The 19,784-nt window shown below is 50.2% G+C and overlaps 2 protein-coding genes across 14 annotated transcripts; both read left to right on the forward strand.

Annotated features, from left to right (window-relative positions):
* The first annotated feature begins 2,320 nt into the window (after positions 1-2,320).
* CLK2 (CDC like kinase 2) lies at positions 2,321-12,903 on the forward strand. Of its 11 annotated transcripts, none has more exons than XR_010157845.1 (14): positions 2,321-2,624; positions 4,854-5,023; positions 6,117-6,345; positions 7,038-7,125; positions 7,474-7,540; positions 7,707-7,823; positions 8,939-9,105; positions 9,878-9,972; positions 11,003-11,132; positions 11,227-11,309; positions 11,477-11,556; positions 11,737-11,827; positions 12,069-12,204; positions 12,377-12,903. XR_010157845.1 is itself a non-coding variant. In XM_016928612.3 (13 exons), the coding sequence occupies exons 2-13, from the start codon at positions 4,854-4,856 to the stop codon at positions 12,557-12,559; spliced, it is 1,500 nt and encodes a 499-aa protein (XP_016784101.1). In that variant the 5' UTR covers positions 2,321-2,624; the 3' UTR covers positions 12,560-12,903. The 11 variants fall into 11 exon arrangements, 6 of the variants coding, with proteins under 6 accessions (XP_016784101.1, XP_016784111.1, XP_016784126.1 ...); XR_010157846.1 differs by having other exon boundaries at positions 2,329-2,624; positions 7,041-7,125; XR_010157847.1 differs by having other exon boundaries at positions 2,329-2,624; positions 6,120-6,345.
* A 5-nt stretch (positions 12,904-12,908) lies between these two features.
* SCAMP3 (secretory carrier membrane protein 3) lies at positions 12,909-19,773 on the forward strand. 3 transcript variants are annotated; one of them, XM_513854.8, is made up of 9 exons: positions 12,909-13,691; positions 14,043-14,120; positions 15,121-15,243; positions 15,330-15,450; positions 16,829-16,957; positions 18,100-18,259; positions 18,368-18,469; positions 18,963-19,080; positions 19,335-19,773. In XM_513854.8, exons 1-9 carry the CDS (start codon positions 13,626-13,628, stop codon positions 19,479-19,481), a joined length of 1,044 nt encoding a protein of 347 aa, XP_513854.2. In that variant the 5' UTR covers positions 12,909-13,625; the 3' UTR covers positions 19,482-19,773. The 3 variants fall into 3 exon arrangements, with proteins under 3 accessions (XP_513854.2, XP_001157019.1, XP_054527985.1); XM_001157019.8 differs by lacking the exon at positions 14,043-14,120 and having other exon boundaries at positions 13,324-13,691; XM_054672010.2 differs by lacking the exons at positions 14,043-14,120; positions 15,121-15,243 and having other exon boundaries at positions 13,417-13,691.
* The last annotated feature ends 11 nt before the right edge of the window (positions 19,774-19,784 follow it).

Here is a 19,784-nt window from a genome sequence, read left to right on the forward strand (position 1 = left end):
TCAAGTGATCTTCCTGCCTTGGCTTCCCAAAGTGCTAGGATTACAGGCATGAGCATGGTCTCATTATTTATTTACAGATTTTCTCTCCTGTTAGATTGTGAAACTCTGAGAAACAGGAACCTTGCACCTGGCATAATTCTGGACACATAGTGGACATTCAGTAAATGCTTGTTGAATGAATTAATAATCTAGGAAAATGTTCCAGGAGGTGGAAGTGAAATCTTTACTTCTCTCTCCCCGACTCCTTCATTGATTGCTCTCCATGTTCTATTCCAGGGAACTTCTCTAAACTATGTCTGGTTATCTGATCTAACCTCCATCTGACCATCCTTCATCCAGCTCCTCTCTAATATTTCCTGACTTTATTTATTTACTCATTCTAGAGTCAGGGTCTTGCTCTGTTGCTCAAGCTGGAGTGCAGTGGTGTGATCATGACCCACTGCAGCCTCAAAGCAATCTTCCCACCTCAGTTTCCTGAGTAGCTGGGACTACAGGTGTGAGCCACCTTGCTCAGCTCCCTGACTTTAATATAGTTATTCTCAGATTATATTATTTCTCTTTCAATTGACCTTTCTGACCACTTCTCAATTCCTTCTGTAAAGTCTCTAACTCTTTCTCTTTCTCATTTTCTTTCTTTTTTTTGAGATAGAGTCTCACTCTGTCGCCCAAGCTGGAGTGCAGTGGCACGATCACGGGTCACTACAGCCTCGACCTCCCCAGGCTCAGGTGATCCTCCCACCTCAGCCTCCCGAGTAGCTGGGACTACAGGTGGAAGACACCATGACTGGCTAATTTTTATTTTTTATTTTATTTTATTTTAGACACAGTCTCACTCTGTCGCCCAGGCTGGAGTGCAATGGCACCATCTCGGCTCACTGCAACCTCCACCTTCTGGATTCAAGCGATTCTCGTGCCTCAGCCTTCCAAATAGCTGGGATTACAGGCACCTGCCATCACACCCGGCTAATTTTTGTATTTTTAGTAGAGACAGGGTTTCACCAGGTTGGCCAGGCTGGTCTCAAACTCCTGTGCTCAAGTGATCCACCTTCCTGGGCCTCCAAAACTGTTGGGATTACAGGCATGAGCCACCGCGCTTGGCCTAATTTTTGTGTTTTTTTAAGAGTCTGGGTTTTGCCCTGTTGCCCAGGCTGTCTCAAACTCCTATGCTCAAGTGATCCACCCACGTTGGCCTCCCAAAGTGTTGGTATTACAGGCGTGAGCCACCTCGCCCAGCCTTCCTGTTCTTTTTTAAGATTTAGTAAACTGGCCAGGCGCCGTGGCTGATGCTTGTAATCCCAGCACTTTGGGAGGCCGACGGGGGAGGATTGCTTGAGCTCAGGGGTTCAAGACTAGCCTGGCTAACAAAGTGAGGCACTATCTCTACAAGAAAAAAAAAATAGCTGGGCGTGGTGATGCGCGCCTGTATTTTTTTTTTTTTTTTTTTTTTTGAGACAGAGTCTCGCTCTGTCACCCAGGCTGGAGTGCAATGGCCCGATCTTGGCTCACTGCAACCTCCGCCTCCCGGGTTCAAGCGATTCTCCTACCTCAGCCTCCTGAGTAGCTGGGATTACAGGCGCATGCCACCATGCCCGGCTAATTTTTGTATTTTTAGTAGAGACGGGATTTCACCATGTTGATCAGGCTAATCTCGAACTCCTGACCTCGTGATCCGCCCGCCTCGGCTTCCCAAAGTGTTGGGATTACAGGCGAGAGCCACCGCGCCCGGCCCTAGTAAACTTCTATTTCTCACACATTATGTAAGCCACCTTAGGATACAGTTCTCAAGTAAGTCCCCCTTTTCGGCACCCGATTCTCCAACCCTCCATTGCTCAAACCTTTCCTCCATGGCTGTGTCCCCACCCCGAGTCGTGCATAACTTTTGTTGATGACAAAAGGTGGCAGACTTTTGTTCTGGGGATAGGTAGGTGAAGTGTTTTAAGAAATGGTTATTTTCAGGCTATGCAGAAGAATGAGACTTCACCATCAAGCCTCACTACAGTCAGGCTTGCAGAGCAGCGACACTGTATTGACAATGACAATCCTTTCTTTTAAACTCCAAACCTAACTAAGCCACACGTCTCCATGCAAAGGGTAAAAGATTGAAGACGGAGAGGGAAAGGACAGGAGGCGGGGCATACCGGGCCTGGAAGGCTTCCAGCTTGTCCCCGTGGACCCTCCTCGCCCCTATGAACTTCCGCCCCCAGTACCTCCGAGGCTCTGACAGGCGGATGCCTGCCAACTACGTGAGCACGTGGTGGCGCGCGCGGTCCTGGGGGCGGAGCCCAGGGGGTAGCTGGGAAGCGACGCAGGACGTGGGTCCGTGCGTACGTGCTCGCTCACGGCGGCGGCGGCGGAGCGGAGAGGCCAGAGCCGGAGACCGAGCTGGGATCGGGCCCCGGGCGGGGGCGGTGCGAGCGGCGCCAAGCAGATCTTAGGGGCGGGGACGGAGCCGGGGCGGGCGGGACTGAAGCGGAGCCCGGGAACGGGGCGGGAGGTCCCAGGGTCCCGGGTTGGGGGGGTGGAGCAGCACTTCGTCGCCGCGGGGGTGCCGGGACTCCGGCCGCAGTGTCGCCGCCATCACGGACTTCCTGTGGGACAAGCGCACGGGCCTCGCCGCCAGAACGGTGAGCGCGCGGGTTGGCTGGCCGCGGGGCCGCGCGGCCGCGCGAAAAGATGGCGACCGCGGGGCGGGCGGGGTTAGGCTTGGGTTGGGGGCAAGGGACGGGGGCGAGATTTGGAGAGGAGGAGAGTTGAGACCTACGAAGCGACGGAGTAGGGAGATGAGGGGGAAGAAGGTCGGCCTGCGTTAGATGTACCAAGAAGACCTGTAGGAAGCTTGGGCGGAACCAGACTAGAAGGGGTGATAGAGTAAGGATGGGAGTGGTTCCAGAGATGTGAAGGAGTGGAATATCAAAGTTGGACTCGGGTCCAATCAAAGCTGGAGGGGAGGAATACATCACCGTGTCACTTGGAACATGCAGGAAGAATTTGCCTGTAGGAGTTCTGGATTTTCTGAGAAAGGAAAAAGCAAAAGATTTCAAACTTGAGAAAGGTAGGCTAGTGATGTTTTGAGGGGACAGTGCTGTGAGGCCGTTTGATGGTAGTATGTGGTGAGATGGCATTTATGTGGCTATGCTGATTAGGATGACTATGCTGGGAAAATCTTGTGCTTGCAGCTTGGTATGCTACCGGCCCGTTACACCAAGAATGCATCAAATACCACCCTCCTCAATTTGGGGAGGTTGGGAAGAAGTGATACAGAATGGTGGTCAGACATGGGAATCATTAAACCTTTTGCATACGCGATTCTCATACACCCCCACCAAGACTTATGTCCCTGGGCCTGTTTCATTTTATTCTGCCTTCCTATTCTCATCTTCCTGGATTGTGACAGTGATTTTTCTCTTTTTTCCTTGAAGGAAAAAAAGGATTTGTGAACCATCCCATTCCAATTCCATTAACTGGAAGGTGGCCAGCTGTCAGCTAAGTAGGGCTGATATTAATTAAAAACCACTTACTGGCCAGGCGCGGTGGCTCACATCTGTAATCCCAGCACTTTGGGAGGCCAAGGCGGGCGGATCACCTGAGGTTGGGAGTTCGAGACCAGCCTGACCAACATGGAGAAACCCTGTCTCTACTAAAAATACAAAATTAGCTGGGCGTGGCGGCGCATGCCTGTAATCCCAGCTACTCGGGAGGCTGAGGCAGGAGAATCGCTTGAACCCTGCAGGCGGAGGTTGTGGTGAGCCGAGATTGCGCCATTGCACTCCAGCCTGGGCAACAAGAGCAAAACTCCGTTTCAAAAAAAAAAAAACACACAAGAAACAGTTGTTATCTACGTCTTAAGCACAAGAGTGGAGGGGCCAGATGGGATGCTGACTGTATTTTGTGGCCTACTACATTAAAACCTCTCAAGGGAGAGTTGGCCAAAGATGTGAGAGATGATTAAGTTAATTCAAGGGGCCCGACCCAGATCCCTGGAGCTGATAGTATTTGGCGTTTACCTGGTATATGTAGAAACCTGGGAGACTGGATTCCTACCCTCAGGACACTGATAGTCTACTTGAGGAGATGAGATGTACTCTTAATGAGTGTACAACATTTATCATAACTGTAAACCAAAGCTTTACTCTATTGACTTGTGAGGAACTCAGCATCACACAGATCTATATCTTAGATCCTGAACGGGGATACACTGTGGCAGTCTCCATCGGTCGTCATACACTTTCCTCTGTAATGAACTGTGTCCTAGACCTGAAGGTCTTCATGGAGTTGTGTTTGAAGAAAATAAGGATAGAACACTTGAACTGGCCGGGTGCGGTGGCTCACGCCTGTAATCCCAGCACTTTGGGAGGCCGAAGCAGGAGGATCACGAGGTCAGGAGTTTGAGACCATCCTGGCCAACATGGTGAAACCCCGTCTCTACTAAAAATATAAAAATTAGGAGTGGTGGCGCGTGCCTGTAATCCCAGCTACACAGGAGGCTGAGGCAGGAGAGTTGCTTGAACCTGGGAGGCGGAGGTTGCAGTGAGCCGAGATTGTGCCACTGCACTCCAGCCTGGCCACACAGCGAGACTCTGTCTCAAGAATAAAATAAGAACACTTGAACTGAGGGGTGGGTAATGAGGGATGGGTTTGGGGGCTTTCTAGAGTTTCAGCCAGAGTTAGTAGGTGGCTGTACTCCAATAAGGAGGAATTGTAAGTACAGAGGAAGACTGAGGAAGTTGTGCCTGGTAAAAAGAGGCAGAAATAAAAGAGGGGAAAGCAGCTTAGCATCTTTGGAGCAGCCAGTCCTTGGAGGAGATTTCTGAAAACTCGAAACTTTCCTATTTCCGCTTTCCCTTGCCTTCCAGATGCCTCATCCTCGAAGGTACCACTCCTCAGAGCGAGGCAGCCGGGGGAGTTACCGTGAACACTATCGGAGCCGAAAGCATAAGCGACGAAGAAGTCGCTCCTGGTCAAGTAGTAGTGACCGGACACGACGGCGTCGGCGAGAGGACAGCTACCATGTCCGTTCTCGAAGGTGAGGCCTCAGGAAGAGATACTCAAACACAGGATCACTCGCTCATTCATTTGTTCAACAAATACTTATTGGTTATATGCTAAAACCATTGCCTTAAGTAGCTGGCTGAAGGTAATGTCGGGGTAGATAACCAAAGAAGCCATTTGGGCTGCAGTGTTAAGTGTTAGAATACATAGTGAGGAACTGAGGAAGTACCCAGTGCGTTTGGTTGGAGTGGGGCAGGATGTGTAATTCAGAGAAAACATTGCAGAGAAAGCAACATCTGTATATGTCTGGAGGACAAGTAGAGTCAGGTGGGGGAAGTGTCTTTGGGCAGAGGGAAAGCATGTGCAAAGGACTGGGAGCTACAGGTAACTAATAAGCTAACAGATAAGACAAAGTTAGATCTTTGTGTTTTTAATTTTTAAAAAATTTTAAAATATTTATTTATTTTTGAGACAGAGTTTCACTCTGTTGCCCAGGCTGGAGTGCAGTGGCAAGATCTCAGCTCACTGCAACCTCTGTGGCCCCAGGTTCAAGCGATTCTTGTGCCTCAGCCTCCCAAGTACCTGGGACTACAGGCATGCACCATCATGCCTGGCTAATTTTTTTTTTTTTTTTTTTTTTGTATTTTTAGTAGAGACAGGATTTCACCATGTTGGCCTCAAACTCCTAACCTCAAGTGCTCCACCTGCCTTGGCCTCCCAAAGTGCTGGGATTACAGGCGTGAACCACTGTGCCCGGCCCAGTTTTAATATTTTAGTGGTATGTTCAGTGGAAAGAATGGGTTAAGGATGGTTTAGAGCAAGGGGGGATTTCATTCAGGAAAGCTTGAGAAAAAAATGGCTCTTTGTTTCTTTGTATCACTGCAGCGGGAAAAAGGCCCCAATAGGGAGTGGTTCTGCAGATGCCTTTTCAGAGGTTTTGGTGACATGGCAGATGTGCTTGTTACCTCACTTCTCTGGTCCCTTGGTCCTCTCAGTGACTCAACAAGTGTCTGAGAACAGTTTTCTAGCATTACTCTTTGTCCTCACTAAGGCAGGACCTTGTCACAGGGTATGGTAGGGAATGTGATCTGAACAGATACACCTCATTGGTGTTTGTTATCCAACAGCAGTTATGATGATCGTTCGTCCGACCGGAGGGTGTATGACCGGCGATACTGTGGCAGCTACAGACGCAACGATTATAGCCGGGATCGGGGAGATGCCTACTATGACACAGACTATCGGCATTCCTATGAATATCAGCGGGAGAACAGCAGTTACCGCAGCCAGCGCAGCAGCCGGAGGAAGCACAGACGGCGGAGGAGGCGCAGCCGGACATTTAGCCGCTCATCTTCGGTGAGTGCCAGCCCAGGCCCTTCCTCTCCCCACTCTTCTGCAGGCCCTCTAGGACTCTGGTAAGTGAGCAGTATCCTTGTTCTCAGCTGAACATTGGGGCATGAACACTGAGGTGGGCACTGAGTTTGCCTACTTTCTTGGAAGCTCTCCAACTCTTGAAGGGCCCTGGATCTGCTTTGGAGATGGATGGGCACGGAGCATTTGTGACCCCCAGTGCTCTCCCTGGCATGTTGGGCTTATTGTGTTGGGAGCAGCTTCTCCGCCCCAGCGGCCTCCACTCTTTAATGGGGACCTTGCTTGTGAACTGCCTTTTTCCCCCAAGCCCTGGGCTCTGTAGCCCCCTTGGCAGGCGGGCTTAGGTGGGGGCAAGGGGAGATCTGTGTCTGCCCGAAAGGGCATTGTGTAGAGCATGGGGTTGTGGGTGACATTGGCAACAACACCACTTCTCTGCTCTGCCCATGCCTCTCCCTGTTCCTGTTTTGGGTTTGGGGACTTGGGATTATGCGCCGCTCTCTCTTCTCACACCGATCCACCTTACTGCATCTGACGTGTTCCCTTCCACTGTCCCCCATCATCGTCTGTCCCCCCTGGCTGGGCGCCTGTGACCGGTGACCCCTCTACCACCCACCCCGCCTCCCTCCGGCCCCCGCTCCGACACCTGGCTTGCTCCGACCCCCCCTGCCCCCCGACAGCAGCACAGCAGCCGGAGAGCCAAGAGTGTAGAGGACGACGCTGAGGGCCACCTCATCTACCACGTCGGGGACTGGCTACAAGAGCGATGTACAAGCCAAATCGTAACAATCCTATAGCCTGTAATGGTCCCATAGCCATCCTAACGTCCCAAGCCAACCTGAGTCACAGCCTCTTGCCTTTTCTCAGTGGTGTTGTTTATCTGGGTGGTTTGAGTTGCTGTTGAGAATTGACCTCTGTTGTCCACTCCCAGCTCTCACGGCCCCTGGGTTAAAGGTGGTGGGAATCACGCAGGGGTTTTCTTCCCCTGTGACCATCTGTATCTGTTCCCCTTCCTTCATCTCCACCCCAGGTTGCTGTCCCCTTTTTTCTTCCAACTCAGCTCATTCCCCACCTTCTCTCCCTCCCTCTCCCCGACCCTGCTCTCTTTCATTTCAGATGAAATCGTTAGCACCTTAGGAGAGGGGACCTTCGGCCGAGTTGTACAATGTGTTGACCATCGCAGGTAACTGTCAGTCCCTCCCTACTATGTGGGGATAAAGAGATGGTTGGGGTTATATGGGGCTTTTTTGCTAATTAACCTGAGGTAGAATTTCTTAGTCACCCTACAGCCCTGTTCATTTTGAGACATTCTTGAGAACCCAGCAAAAGCCTCTCCTGCCAACTTACAGGGGTGGGGCTCGAGTTGCCCTGAAGATCATTAAGAATGTGGAGAAGTACAAGGAAGCAGCTCGACTTGAGATCAACGTGCTAGAGAAAATCAATGAGAAAGACCCTGACAACAAGAAGTAAGCAAGCAAGGAAGTATGTAGGGAGGCTGAGAGCCCCAACCCCTACACGGGAGAGACTTCTAGACCTGGTTTAGGCAGACAGGGGAGTCCTAGACCTTCTCATCCATTCATCTTTTGTTCATCATCTTAGAGTAGTAGAACATCAGGGTAGGAAAGGGGGGAGCCCATGATATTCCTTAATCCACTCCCCTTGTTTTCAGGGAAGTTAGATTGCTCTGTAGTTTGACCCCAGCCTAGAATGGCTTCTGTAGAGATATACCCTGGACATAGCCCTAGGACTAAGCATCAACCTCATCGAACAATGAATTAAGCTTTTATAAGTAGAACTATGCTGATAAGGCCACAGACATTTATGCAGTAATATTTTGTTCACATACATTCACAGTCCAAAAATAGAATAAGGACTTTAAGCCAAGATATGAGGCCAGTAAGTATAAATAGGAGCCCAGTGGTAGCTAGTGGTGAATGAATATCAGGAGTTGGGCTGGGGTTGGGATTTAGGATGGACAGTTTGATGATTCAGGATCTATACTGTTTGGAGCTTGGCACTCCACAGCTCTTCAGCAAATAGTTTTTTGAACTATTTAAAATGACACAGGAAGATATTTTGAAACTTGGGCTGGGCATGGTGGCTCACGCCTGTAATCCCAGCACTTTGGAGGCCGAGGCGGGCGGATCACAATGTCAGGAGTTCGAGACCAGCCTGGCCAATATGGTGAAACCCCGTCTGTACTAAAAATAAAAAAATTAGCCAGGCATGGTGGTGGACAACTGTAGTCCCAGCTACTTGGAAGGCTGAGGCAGGAGAATCGCTTGAACAGGAGGCAGAGGTTGCAGTGAGCCAAGATCGCGCCACTGCACTCCAGCCTGGGTGACAGAGTGAGACGCCATCTCAAAAACAAAAAAGAAAAAAAACCTGGCAGATAGTACCATTCTTCTTGGGTCTGGTAGAGGCTATTCCTTAGCTGAACTGAATTTTGGTGTTAGTACTAGCTGGCATGGTTTTACACAAGTATGTGGAATCAACAGCTATGAAGTACCTCCTTGTTGGATGGCTGATGGGCAGATGGGAGCTCATCAGACAACCCCCCTTCCCCCATCTCTCTTCTCAGCCTCTGTGTCCAGATGTTTGACTGGTTTGACTACCATGGCCACATGTGTATCTCCTTTGAGCTTCTGGGCCTTAGCACCTTCGATTTCCTCAAAGACAACAACTACCTGCCCTACCCCATCCACCAAGTGCGCCACATGGCCTTCCAGCTGTGCCAGGCTGTCAAGTGTGAGTGGGGTGGGCCGAAGTGGACTCTGGGGCAGTCCCTCCCTTCATTGGATCTCTGTCGGTTGTGCACTGGTGAAGCCCCTAAACAGTCAGCTGTCTGTTAACTGCAGTTCTTTGATTTACTGTCATCTTGAAACGTCTTCTGACTTAACTCCTTGACTGATGTCTTTATCGTCACTGATTGCTCTTACTCTACACCTAGCCTAGCAGCAGCTAGAAGAGAAAGCCTTTGGAATCAAAGCACTTAATTACCCTCCCCTTTTCCTTTCTCCCTTTCTTAGGAAAGCATCAGTCAGACAGCAAACATAAAGAGACAAAAATACACTCCTTAGGGTAAAGGCTTACATTTGTCTGGGATGAGATGTTCATTCACAGCAAAGGAGATGGGAACACAGAGTATGTAGTTCAGCTAAGGGGCAAGGTGGGGAATTCAAAGAAATGTATCATTCCTCTGGAGTCATCAAAATAATACAGTTTCACAGAATTGAGTTAACATAATGCCAGCTAGACACATGTCAAGGTGTGTACACACTACAACTCAAAGCAAACTTTTTTTTTTTTACATCAGTTGAGCTACATATGTATCTTATATTAGAAAGAGCAGAGCTTCTTAGACCAGGCATTCCATTTAGACGTAGAGCAGAAAGCAGCCCTAGTGATTCTGGACCTGTCTCCTCACTGGCTTTGCCCTAGGTAACCAGGCCTGGGGTCAGCTGATACCAGTTAGCTCTGGCCACCTGCACCAAGCCTGACCTGGCCTTCTCCCCTACAGTCCTCCATGATAACAAGCTGACACATACAGACCTCAAGCCTGAAAATATTCTGTTTGTGAATTCAGACTATGAGCTCACCTACAACCTAGAGAAGGTAAGATGGATAGGGTCTGCCCTTGGTTACTGGGGGCGGGCAGCTGCGCCACTTTGCCTTCTGCCGAGCCCTTTGTTTTCTCCCTTTTATTTCGTCCTCCCACATTTTCTCCCTGTCTGGCTCCAACTGGGTAAAACTAAATAGGTTGAAAGGGAGAGATCTCTTAAGAAGACTTAAATTGGGAGATAACTTGTACAGGGGACTTCAGATAACTTTCCAGTAGAGTGAAAGTTTTTAAGGTTCTTGGTTTGGACTTTATTTATTTATTTATTTATTTATTTATTTATTTGAGACAGAGTCTCACTCTGTTGCCCAGACTGATGTGCAGTGGCATAATCTCAGCTCACTGCAACCTCTACCTCCCAGGTTTAAGTGATTCTCCTGCCTCAGCCTCTGGAGTAGCTGGGATTACAGGCACCCGCCACCACGCCTGGCTAGTTTTTGTGTTTTTAGTAGAGATGGGGTTTTGCCATGTTGGCCAGGGTGGTCTCGAACCCCTAACCTCAGGCTCCCAGAATGCTGGGATTACGGGTGTGAGCCACAGTGCCTGGCCCGGACTTCTTTTTTGAGACATGTATTTCTGTGAGGTAGGAAAGCTCGGCTCCTTTGACTAACTGGAGATAATGGAGATCTCAGACCTAAAGAAGCTCTCCCTCCTTTGACCCCTTTGCTACATGTTACATATTTTTAGAGAAACTCCTTTGCTACATGTTACATTTTTTCAGAAAAACCCATTTGCTACATGTTACATGTTTTCAGAATAACTATATATCCGGCACTTGAGTGTAGTCTTCAGATGCTTACAGATGTGCACGCTGTTCTATAATCATTTCTTAATCCTTTTGCTCCCCTACTTCTAAAAGTATTATGCTGGATGTGGTGGAAGCTGTAAAACAGGAAATTTCCCAGGGCTTGTAAGGCCAGGCAGGAGATCACAGTACCTTTTTTAAGGCTCAGAAGCAATGTAGAGAATACTGGTGGAATCTCAGTCGGGGTGCAGAGGTTCATCCTGTTTCTCCTCTGCTCCTAGAAGCGAGATGAGCGCAGTGTGAAGAGCACAGCTGTGCGGGTGGTAGACTTTGGCAGTGCCACCTTTGACCATGAGCACCATAGCACCATTGTCTCCACTCGCCATTACCGAGCACCAGAAGTCATCCTTGGTAAGGGAGGGCAAGGCTGTCCAAGTGTGTGAGATGATGTGAGGGTGGGGCCACCTAAGCCTCATAACACCTTTTCCCTCCCATTCTCACCCAGAGTTGGGCTGGTCACAGCCTTGTGATGTGTGGAGTATAGGCTGCATCATCTTTGAATACTATGTGGGATTCACCCTCTTCCAGGTAAGTGATGGGATGTCTTACTTGACTGCCTGGCATTCTTCTACCTGGTTCCTTTGTTTTCTGCTGAGGACCTGCCTACTCAGTTCTCCACATTGCCTGCCTTCCTGGCAGCTGATCCTTAGCATGCCCTTTTCAGTCCCATGCTCAGTTCTGTTTTTGTTTCCTAGACCCATGACAACAGAGAGCATCTAGCCATGATGGAAAGGATCTTGGGTCCTATCCCTTCCCGGATGATCCGAAAGACAAGGTGAACCTTGAGGGGGCACTAGTTAACCCTTTTCCTTTTCTCTCCACAGAATTGGTCTATTTCACATCATTTTCTTTTTTCTTTGATACCTCCTCTCCCCCCAGTTACTTTCAGATGGGGAAATAAGGGAATTGTAACAAGGGTGACCTTCTGATTCCTCAACCTCCCCTTCCCCTCTAGAAAGCAGAAATATTTTTACCGGGGTCGCCTGGATTGGGATGAGAACACATCAGCTGGGCGCTATGTTCGTGAGAACTGCAAACCGCTGCGGGTGAGCTGGGCTCGGGATAAATAGTGCCCACCGTCCAGAAGTGACTTCCTTCTTAGGGTGGTTTGCCCCCTGGAATGCTCTTCACAAGCAGAGGGTTAGGAAAGGAGGGGAGGAAAGCTGAAAGAAGACATCTTTGGTTAACAGAAGAAACATAAGAGGGAGTGGTTTTGTGGAGGGAAGGAGGTTAGACAGCCTAACCTTGAGACAACCAGAGATCAAAGCAATGTCCTGGATTCTTTAGGTCAGACAGAAAAGAATAAACTACCTTGGAAGAGCTTACATTTTAATGAGGAACTAAAGAAGATTCATGAAGTTGACAAGGATATACAAGTAGAAAGAACTTTCAAAGATTATGGAGTAATTGTGCTAGTGGGAAGGTAGGTTGAGCTATAATATCAGAAACGTTGGTCCTGGTGTGGTCGTGGTTAGGTAGCCTTCAAATTGGTTGCAAGCAGAGCCTTGGTTCTCCAAGAATGAAAGGTAGGGTCTTGAAGAAGGCAGGGTTTGTAAGGCATCCTGCCTCACCTTTTTCCTGCCCTCCTCCACCAGCGGTATCTGACCTCAGAGGCAGAGGAACACCACCAGCTCTTCGATCTGATTGAAAGCATGCTAGAGTATGAACCAGCTAAGCGGCTGACCTTGGGTGAAGCCCTTCAGCATCCTTTCTTCGCCCGCCTTCGGGCTGAGCCGCCCAACAAGTTGTGGGACTCCAGTCGGGATATCAGTCGGTGACGATCAGGCCCTGGGCCCCCCTGCATCTTTTATAGCAGTGGGTGTCCAGTCCAGGACACTGGTGCTTTTTTATACAAGAGAACGAGCCAGAGTTCACTCCTTCCTCCTGGCTCTCTATATACCTGTGAATATGTGAAATAGTGTAAATATGAAAGAACTTGTACTTATCACTTCAACCCCTGCCTTGTACATAATACTATTCCATCCACACAGTTTCCACCCTCACCTGCCCCCTCATACGGAGTTGGATGGGGGCCGAGTGAGGTAACCAGGTGGCATCTACCCCATGTTTTATAAGGAATTTTGTACAGTCTTTGTGAAATAAAATAACGTGCTTCATTTGACCCCCATCCCTGGAGTTGGAGGTTTGGGAATGCTGGGGTGGAGGGATGAAACAATTGGCAAACTTTCTGAGTTTGGGTATGAAGGGAGTCCTCCTTACCCTCCAAAATGAAGCACAGCCAGGCTACCAGTTTATTTCCCCTGTCCACCTTACCATATGGGAGGGTAGTGATGGGTGGGGCAGCATTTCTTTCAGATTAAAACAGAGAAGTGTTATGAGGTGGCACTTCTCGGATGTGGAATTATGAGAGTTGGGAAAGATCTGACTCCTAGAGTCATTAGGCCGCGGCCCAGTATAGAGCCAGAAACCCAGGTTGAAAACGTGCTCAACCTGGCTCCTAGGGGGGCTTGCCACGACCGGTCAGAAGGCTCCCGTCGTCCATCTCGGGAGACTAGGAAGGCCGGATTCCTACGCGAGGCCTGCTGGGAAGTGTAGTTCGTTAGTGGAAGGAAGTCACATGGAAGAGGGGCGGTAGTTGGTTGTGGGCACTGGGTTAGAGGTATCACGTGGGAGCACTTTCGTCTTAGCTTTTGGACAAGACGCAGGCGCAACCCACGGCTGCTGCAGGGATCCTTGTGGCCCTTCCGGTCGGTGGAACCAATCCGTGCACAGAGAAGCGGGGCGAACTGAGGCGAGTGAAGTGGACTCTGAGGGCTACCGCTACCGCCACTGCTGCGGCAGGGGCGTGGAGGGCAGAGGGCCGCGGAGGCCGCAGTTGCAAACATGGCTCAGAGCAGAGACGGCGGAAACCCGTTCGCCGAGCCCAGCGAGCTTGACAACCCCTTTCAGGTGACTTGCGCCGGTCGGCCTCTTTTGGGCGGTCAGGTTGATTCTTCCCGGTTCTGTAGGGTCGGGCTAACTTGTATCCCCATTTGTGACATTTGATCCTGGGAAGAGCCGCCACGTGGGGTGACAGTGACTCCAGACCAGTGAGCACTCTGGGGGGCGGGCCCTGCCCCTTAATGGGCTGGCGCTGGCAGTGTTGGATGATGGATTTGAGGTAAATGTTGTCCCAATCCTGGGACAACGGCGTGGCCCCGAAGGTGCAGTACTTGGAGCCACAGGCAGTTTGGGAATGGTCCCTGGGAATTCCCCTAGGTGGCACTGGGTGCCAGCTGAGCCCCGGGTCTCTGCCCTCAGGACCCAGCTGTGATCCAGCACCGACCCAGCCGGCAGTATGCCACGCTTGACGTCTACAACCCTTTTGAGACCCGGGAGGTGAGCTACTGGAGAGCATAGGAGTTCAAGGAAGGGAAGGGTTTGCCAGTGAGACAAGTTAGCTTGGGTACAGGGGACTTTTCTGCATGCACAGGAAGGAAGAGGCACTGTGATCTTAGTTCCCTGAGAGAGGCTAGTCAGCCATGGGATGCCTCATCCTTCTAGGGCCACCAGGGCCACCAACCCAAATGGTTTGAGCTCTAAAAGTCAGTCCTGGGAAGATCTGGAGGCTGGCAAGGCCTTAACCAATGTTCTGTATGGGAAGGCTTTCTTGAAGAAAATAAAGGTTGGGGCTGGTTGGAGTTTAGGTTAGGTGTGCAGTTTGAAAGCAAGGAATGAGGAGGACTACACCTGTTTGTCCCACTGGATTAGAAAATGGTGAGTTGTAAGAATTTAAGGGGTTTTCATGGTACTTAAAACTTAAAAAAAAAAGCCAAGCATGGTGTGCATGCCTGTAATCCCACTTGGGAGGCTGAGGTGGGAGGATTGCTTGAGCCCAGGAATTTGATGGAGACCATCCTGGGCAACAGCGAGACCCCCATCTCTTGAAACGTTTTAAAAATTGGCTAGGTGTAGTGGCACATGCCTGTAGTCCTTGCTACTTGGGAGGCTGGGATGGAAAGACTGCTTGGGCCCAGGAGTTTGAGGCTTCGATGAGTGATGATTGCACCACTGCACTCCAGCCTGGGTGGCAGAGAGACAACCCCACACTCCATCCCCAGAAGAAAAGAAAAAAAAAAAAAAACACAGTTAAGTGGGGAGATATGGTAAATGAGTGATTTGAGTCCTCACTAAGGAATTGGATATGAGGGATGATAAGGCTGCTACAGGTCATCACAGAGTTCTCTGACAGAAATTCAACAGAAGAACTAGCTTCCTAACAAATGGGGGAAAGGCTGCTTCCTTACATCATGAGTTCTGGGTCTAAAGGTATTCAAGCAGACTCTAGATTCCTGTGTTATGAGGGACTAGATGATCACTAAGGTCTTTTCCTCAACAGCCACCACCAGCCTATGAGCCTCCAGCCCCTGCCCCATTGCCTCCACCCTCAGCTCCCTCCTTGCAGCCCTCGAGAAAGCTCAGCCCCACAGAACCTAAGAACTATGGCTCATACAGCACTCAGGTACAGGAGGTGTGCAGGTGAGGGCTGGGGAGAAGGGCCAGTCCTGGGGCCCAGGGCTCACATCTCCATCTGCTCACACTGGGCAGGCCTCAGCTGCAGCAGCCACAGCTGAGCTGCTGAAGAAACAGGAGGAGCTCAACCGGAAGGCAGAGGAGTTGGACCGAAGGGAGCGAGAGCTGCAGCATGCTGCCCTGGGGGGCACAGCTAGTAAGTAGTAGAGTGGGGAAGAGCATCTGAGAGTTTGGGAGGAGCAAAAACAGGTCTTAAGGGCCTGGGCTCGGCTGGGTGTGGTGGCTCACACCTATAATCCCAGCACTTTGGGAGGCTGAGGTGGGCGGATCACGAGGTCAAGAGATCGAGACCATCCTAGCCAACATGGTGAAACCCTGTATCTACTAAAAATACACACACAAAAAAAATTAGCTGGGCATGGTGGCGCGCACCTGTAGTCCCAGCTACTCGGGAGGCTGAGGCAGGAGAATTGCTTGAACCCGGGAGGTGGAGGTTGCAGTGAGCCGAGATAGCGCCACTGCACTCCAGCCTGGTGACAGAGTGAGACTCCGTCTCAAAAAAAAAAAAAAAAAAACACAAACCTGGGCTCTGGAGTCAGACTGCTGAGTTTGAATTTTAGAGATACTGCTTACTAACCATGAGCTTTTAGGGAAGTTACTTAATCTCGAATGCCTCAGTTTCCCTATTTATAAAATGAAAACCACGTTTGCATCTGTTTGACAGGGTTGTTGTGAAGGTTAAACAAAATATATGTGAAGTACTTGGTACAGTGCTTAGATGTTTTAAATAATAATAAACAGTATTAATTTTTCCACTCTCACTTGTCTCCTTGGACCCCAAATTGGAGATAAAAGAGAGGATCCAGGGCTGGGTATGGTGCCTCACGCCTGTAATTCCAACACTTTGGGAGGCCGAGGCAGGCAGGTTGCTTGAGCTCAGGAGTTAGAGACCAACCTGGACAACATAGTGAGATCCTGCCTCCAAAACATTAATGAAAAAATTAGCAGGGCATGATGGTACCTGTCTGTAGTCCTAGCTCCTCAAGAAGCTGAGGTGGACGGCCAGGCGCCGGGGCTCATGCCTGTAATCCCAGCACTTTGGGAGGCCAAGGCGAGTGGATCACCTGAGGTCAGGAGTTCAGGACCAGCCAACATGGTGAAACCCTGTCTCTACTAAAAATACAAAAATTAGCTGGGCGTGGTGGCACGTGCCTGTAATCCCAGCTACTCAGGAGACTGAGGCAGGAGAATTACTTGAACCCGGGAGGCGGAGGTTGCACTGAGCCAAGATCACACCACTGCACTCCAACCTGGGCAACAAGAGCAAAACTCTATCTCAGGAGAAAAAAAAAAAAAAAAAAAAGCTGAGGCGGGAGGGTTGCTTGAGCCCAGGAGGTTGAGGCTACAGTGAACCGTGATCATACCACTACCTTCCAGCCTGAACAACAGAGACCCTATCTCAAAAAAAAAAAAAAAAAGAGAGAGAGGATCCAGGGATGGAGAGAAGGGGGAGTGATTCCTTTGTTGGTCTCTGTTTTACTTCTGGGGTCCACCTGTTTTTTTGTGCCTTACAGCTCGACAGAACAATTGGCCCCCTCTACCTTCTTTTTGTCCAGTTCAGCCCTGCTTTTTCCAGGACATCTCCATGGAGATCCCCCAAGAATTTCAGAAGACTGTATCCACCATGTACTACCTCTGGATGTGTGAGTAGTGAGAAGCCTTTTGGAGGAAGTTACAGGTAGATCTCTTAACTGCCCTGGGGTCCGCTCACCAAGAACCAAACACTTCACCTCTATTTAGAACTCACCAGCCTGCTAGCAAATGTTCTTGCCCTCTCCCCACTTTTTATTGTCCATATGCAGGAATATATTTTGAATTCTTTAGATGTCTTTGGGCTGGGTGCAGTGGTATACGCCTGTAATCCCAGCACTTTGGGAAGCTGAGGTGGGTGGATAACCTGAGGTCAGAAGTTTGAGACTAGCCTGATCAACATGGAGAAACCCTATCTCTACTAAAAATACAAAATTACCTGGGCGTGGTGGCACATGCCTGTAATCCTAGCTACTCAGGAGGCTGAAGCAGGAGAATCACTTGAACCCGGGAAGTGGAGGTTGCAGTGAGCCAAGATCATGCCATTGCACTCCAGCCTGGGCAACAAGAGCAAAACTCCATCTCAAAAAAAAAAAAAAAAAGGCCGGGCACGGTGGCTCACACCTGTAATCCCAGCACTTTGGGAGGCCCAGGTGGGCAGATCACGAGGTTAGGAGATCAAGACCATCCTGGCTAACACGGTGAAACCCTGTCTCTACTACAAATACAAAAAATTAGCCGGGCGTGGTGGCGGGTGCCTGTAGTCCCAGCTACTTAGGAGGCTGAGGTAGGAGAATGGGCGTGAACCCAGGAGGCAGAGCTTGCAGTGAGCCGAGATCCTGCCACTGCACTCCAGCCTGGGCGACAGAGCGAGATTCCATCTCAAAAAAAAAAAAAGAAAAAAAAAATTAGCTGGGCGTGGTGGCGGGTGCCTGTAGTCCCAGCTACTCTGGAGGCTGAGGCAGGAGAATGGCGTGAACCGGGGAGGCGGAGCTTGCAGTAAGCTGAGATTGCGCCACTGCACTCCAGCCTGCGCGACAGAGCCAGACTCCGTCTCAAAAAAAAAAAAATGTCTTTGCAAGGGGATCACACATTATTGACATTTGCTTTCTCCATCTCCTCTGTTGAGGATTCCATGAAGGCCTTCATTTCCTTACTCTGCCATGTTTGGTGAATATTATAGGGTGAGCATAGATGGGAAGGAGCCTTCATTGCAGTCCAGAAGGGCTCCTCATCCTGTCCCTCTGCCCCTTAGGCAGCACGCTGGCTCTTCTCCTGAACTTCCTCGCCTGCCTGGCCAGCTTCTGTGTGGAAACCAACAATGGCGCAGGCTTTGGGCTTTCTATCCTCTGGGTCCTCCTTTTCACTCCCTGCTCCTTTGTCTGCTGGTACCGCCCCATGTATAAGGCTTTCCGGTAAGTGTGTTAGTGGTGGGAGAGTGATGGAGACCTGGGATGGGCCCCACGTCTGCCCATCCTTCAGCTCTAATTCTCCCACCCTCCCCATTTTTTTCCTCTTTGTAGGAGTGACAGTTCATTCAATTTCTTCGTTTTCTTCTTCATTTTCTTCGTCCAGGATGTGCTCTTTGTCCTCCAGGCCATTGGTATCCCAGGTTGGGGATTCAGGTTTGTGAGGCTGTTATCCACCCTCACCTTTCCCTCTAGATCCAGCCAGCACTGGGTGCTGGGATAGGAGTTGTTCAGAAAAAGGAAATGTGGTTTTAATCCTTGGGAGGTACTAGTTTAATGAGATACAAGACATACTTCCAGGATAGAGCGCAGACAGCACTCTTGACACATATAGATTGAAGGGAAGAATGCTGCATTTGGCCAATCTAAGGTGGCTTCCTGGAGGAGGCATAGAACCATGGTTGAAAGGAGGAAGAAGAATCCCCAGATGAGTGCCTGGAAGAGCTTGGAGAGCTCAGGGCTAATGGTTCAGAAACTGGAATTAAACTATGAAGAGATTAGATACAGTTTGGGATTGTGGTGCTTGGAATGCTGCTCGATTGACAGGGAGCCACTGCTGATGGGAAGGGTAGGAACAGGGGATGCTGGTGACATAACCAGTGGAGAAGCTGAGGAGCCCCTCTTCACTGGCTCATCCTTCCCTTTACAGTGGCTGGATCTCCGCTCTGGTGGTGCCGAAGGGCAACACAGCAGTATCCGTGCTCATGCTGCTGGTCGCCCTGCTCTTCACTGGCATTGCTGTGCTAGGAATTGTCATGCTGAAACGGGTGAGGGCTGTGTCGAAGGTGGGGCCGGGATGGTGAGATCATGGGTCCCCAGGGGCGTGGGTGGAACATTCAGGAGCAACTGGCACAGGTCAGGCTGCTGGGTTGTTCTCAGCTAATGGACCTCTGGGGTGTGTGTTTCTGTGTGTGAGTGTGTGTGCTGGGCAGCAGGCTGCTGAGTGGTAGTGATGCTGTTAGGCTGGGGTCGGGAACCAGTGGCTGGAATGGGCTGTAATGTCTTTGTCCTCTACTTGCAGATCCACTCCTTATACCGCCGCACAGGTGCCAGCTTTCAGAAGGCCCAGCAAGAATTTGCTGCTGGTGTCTTCTCCAACCCTGCGGTGCGAACCGCAGCTGCCAATGCAGCCGCTGGGGCTGCTGAAAATGCCTTCCGGGCCCCGTGACCCCTGACTGGGATGCCCTGGCCCTGCTACTTGAGGGAGCTGACTTAGCTCCCGTCCCTAAGGTCTCTGGGACTTGGAGAGACATCACTAACTGATGGCTCCTCCGTAGTGCTCCCAATCCTATGGCCATGACTGCTGAACCTGACAGGCGTGTGGGGAGTTCACTGTGACCTAGTCCCCCCATCAGGCCACACTGCTGCCACCTCTCACACGCCCCAACCCAGCTTCCCTCTGCTGTGCCACGGCTGTTGCTTCGGTTATTTAAATAAAAAGAAAGTGGAACTGGAACTGACATCCCCGTTT

Source organism: Pan troglodytes, chromosome 1 (genome assembly GCF_028858775.2).
Source record: "Pan troglodytes isolate AG18354 chromosome 1, NHGRI_mPanTro3-v2.0_pri, whole genome shotgun sequence".
In the NCBI taxonomy this organism is placed as follows: Eukaryota; Metazoa; Chordata; class Mammalia; order Primates; family Hominidae; genus Pan; species Pan troglodytes.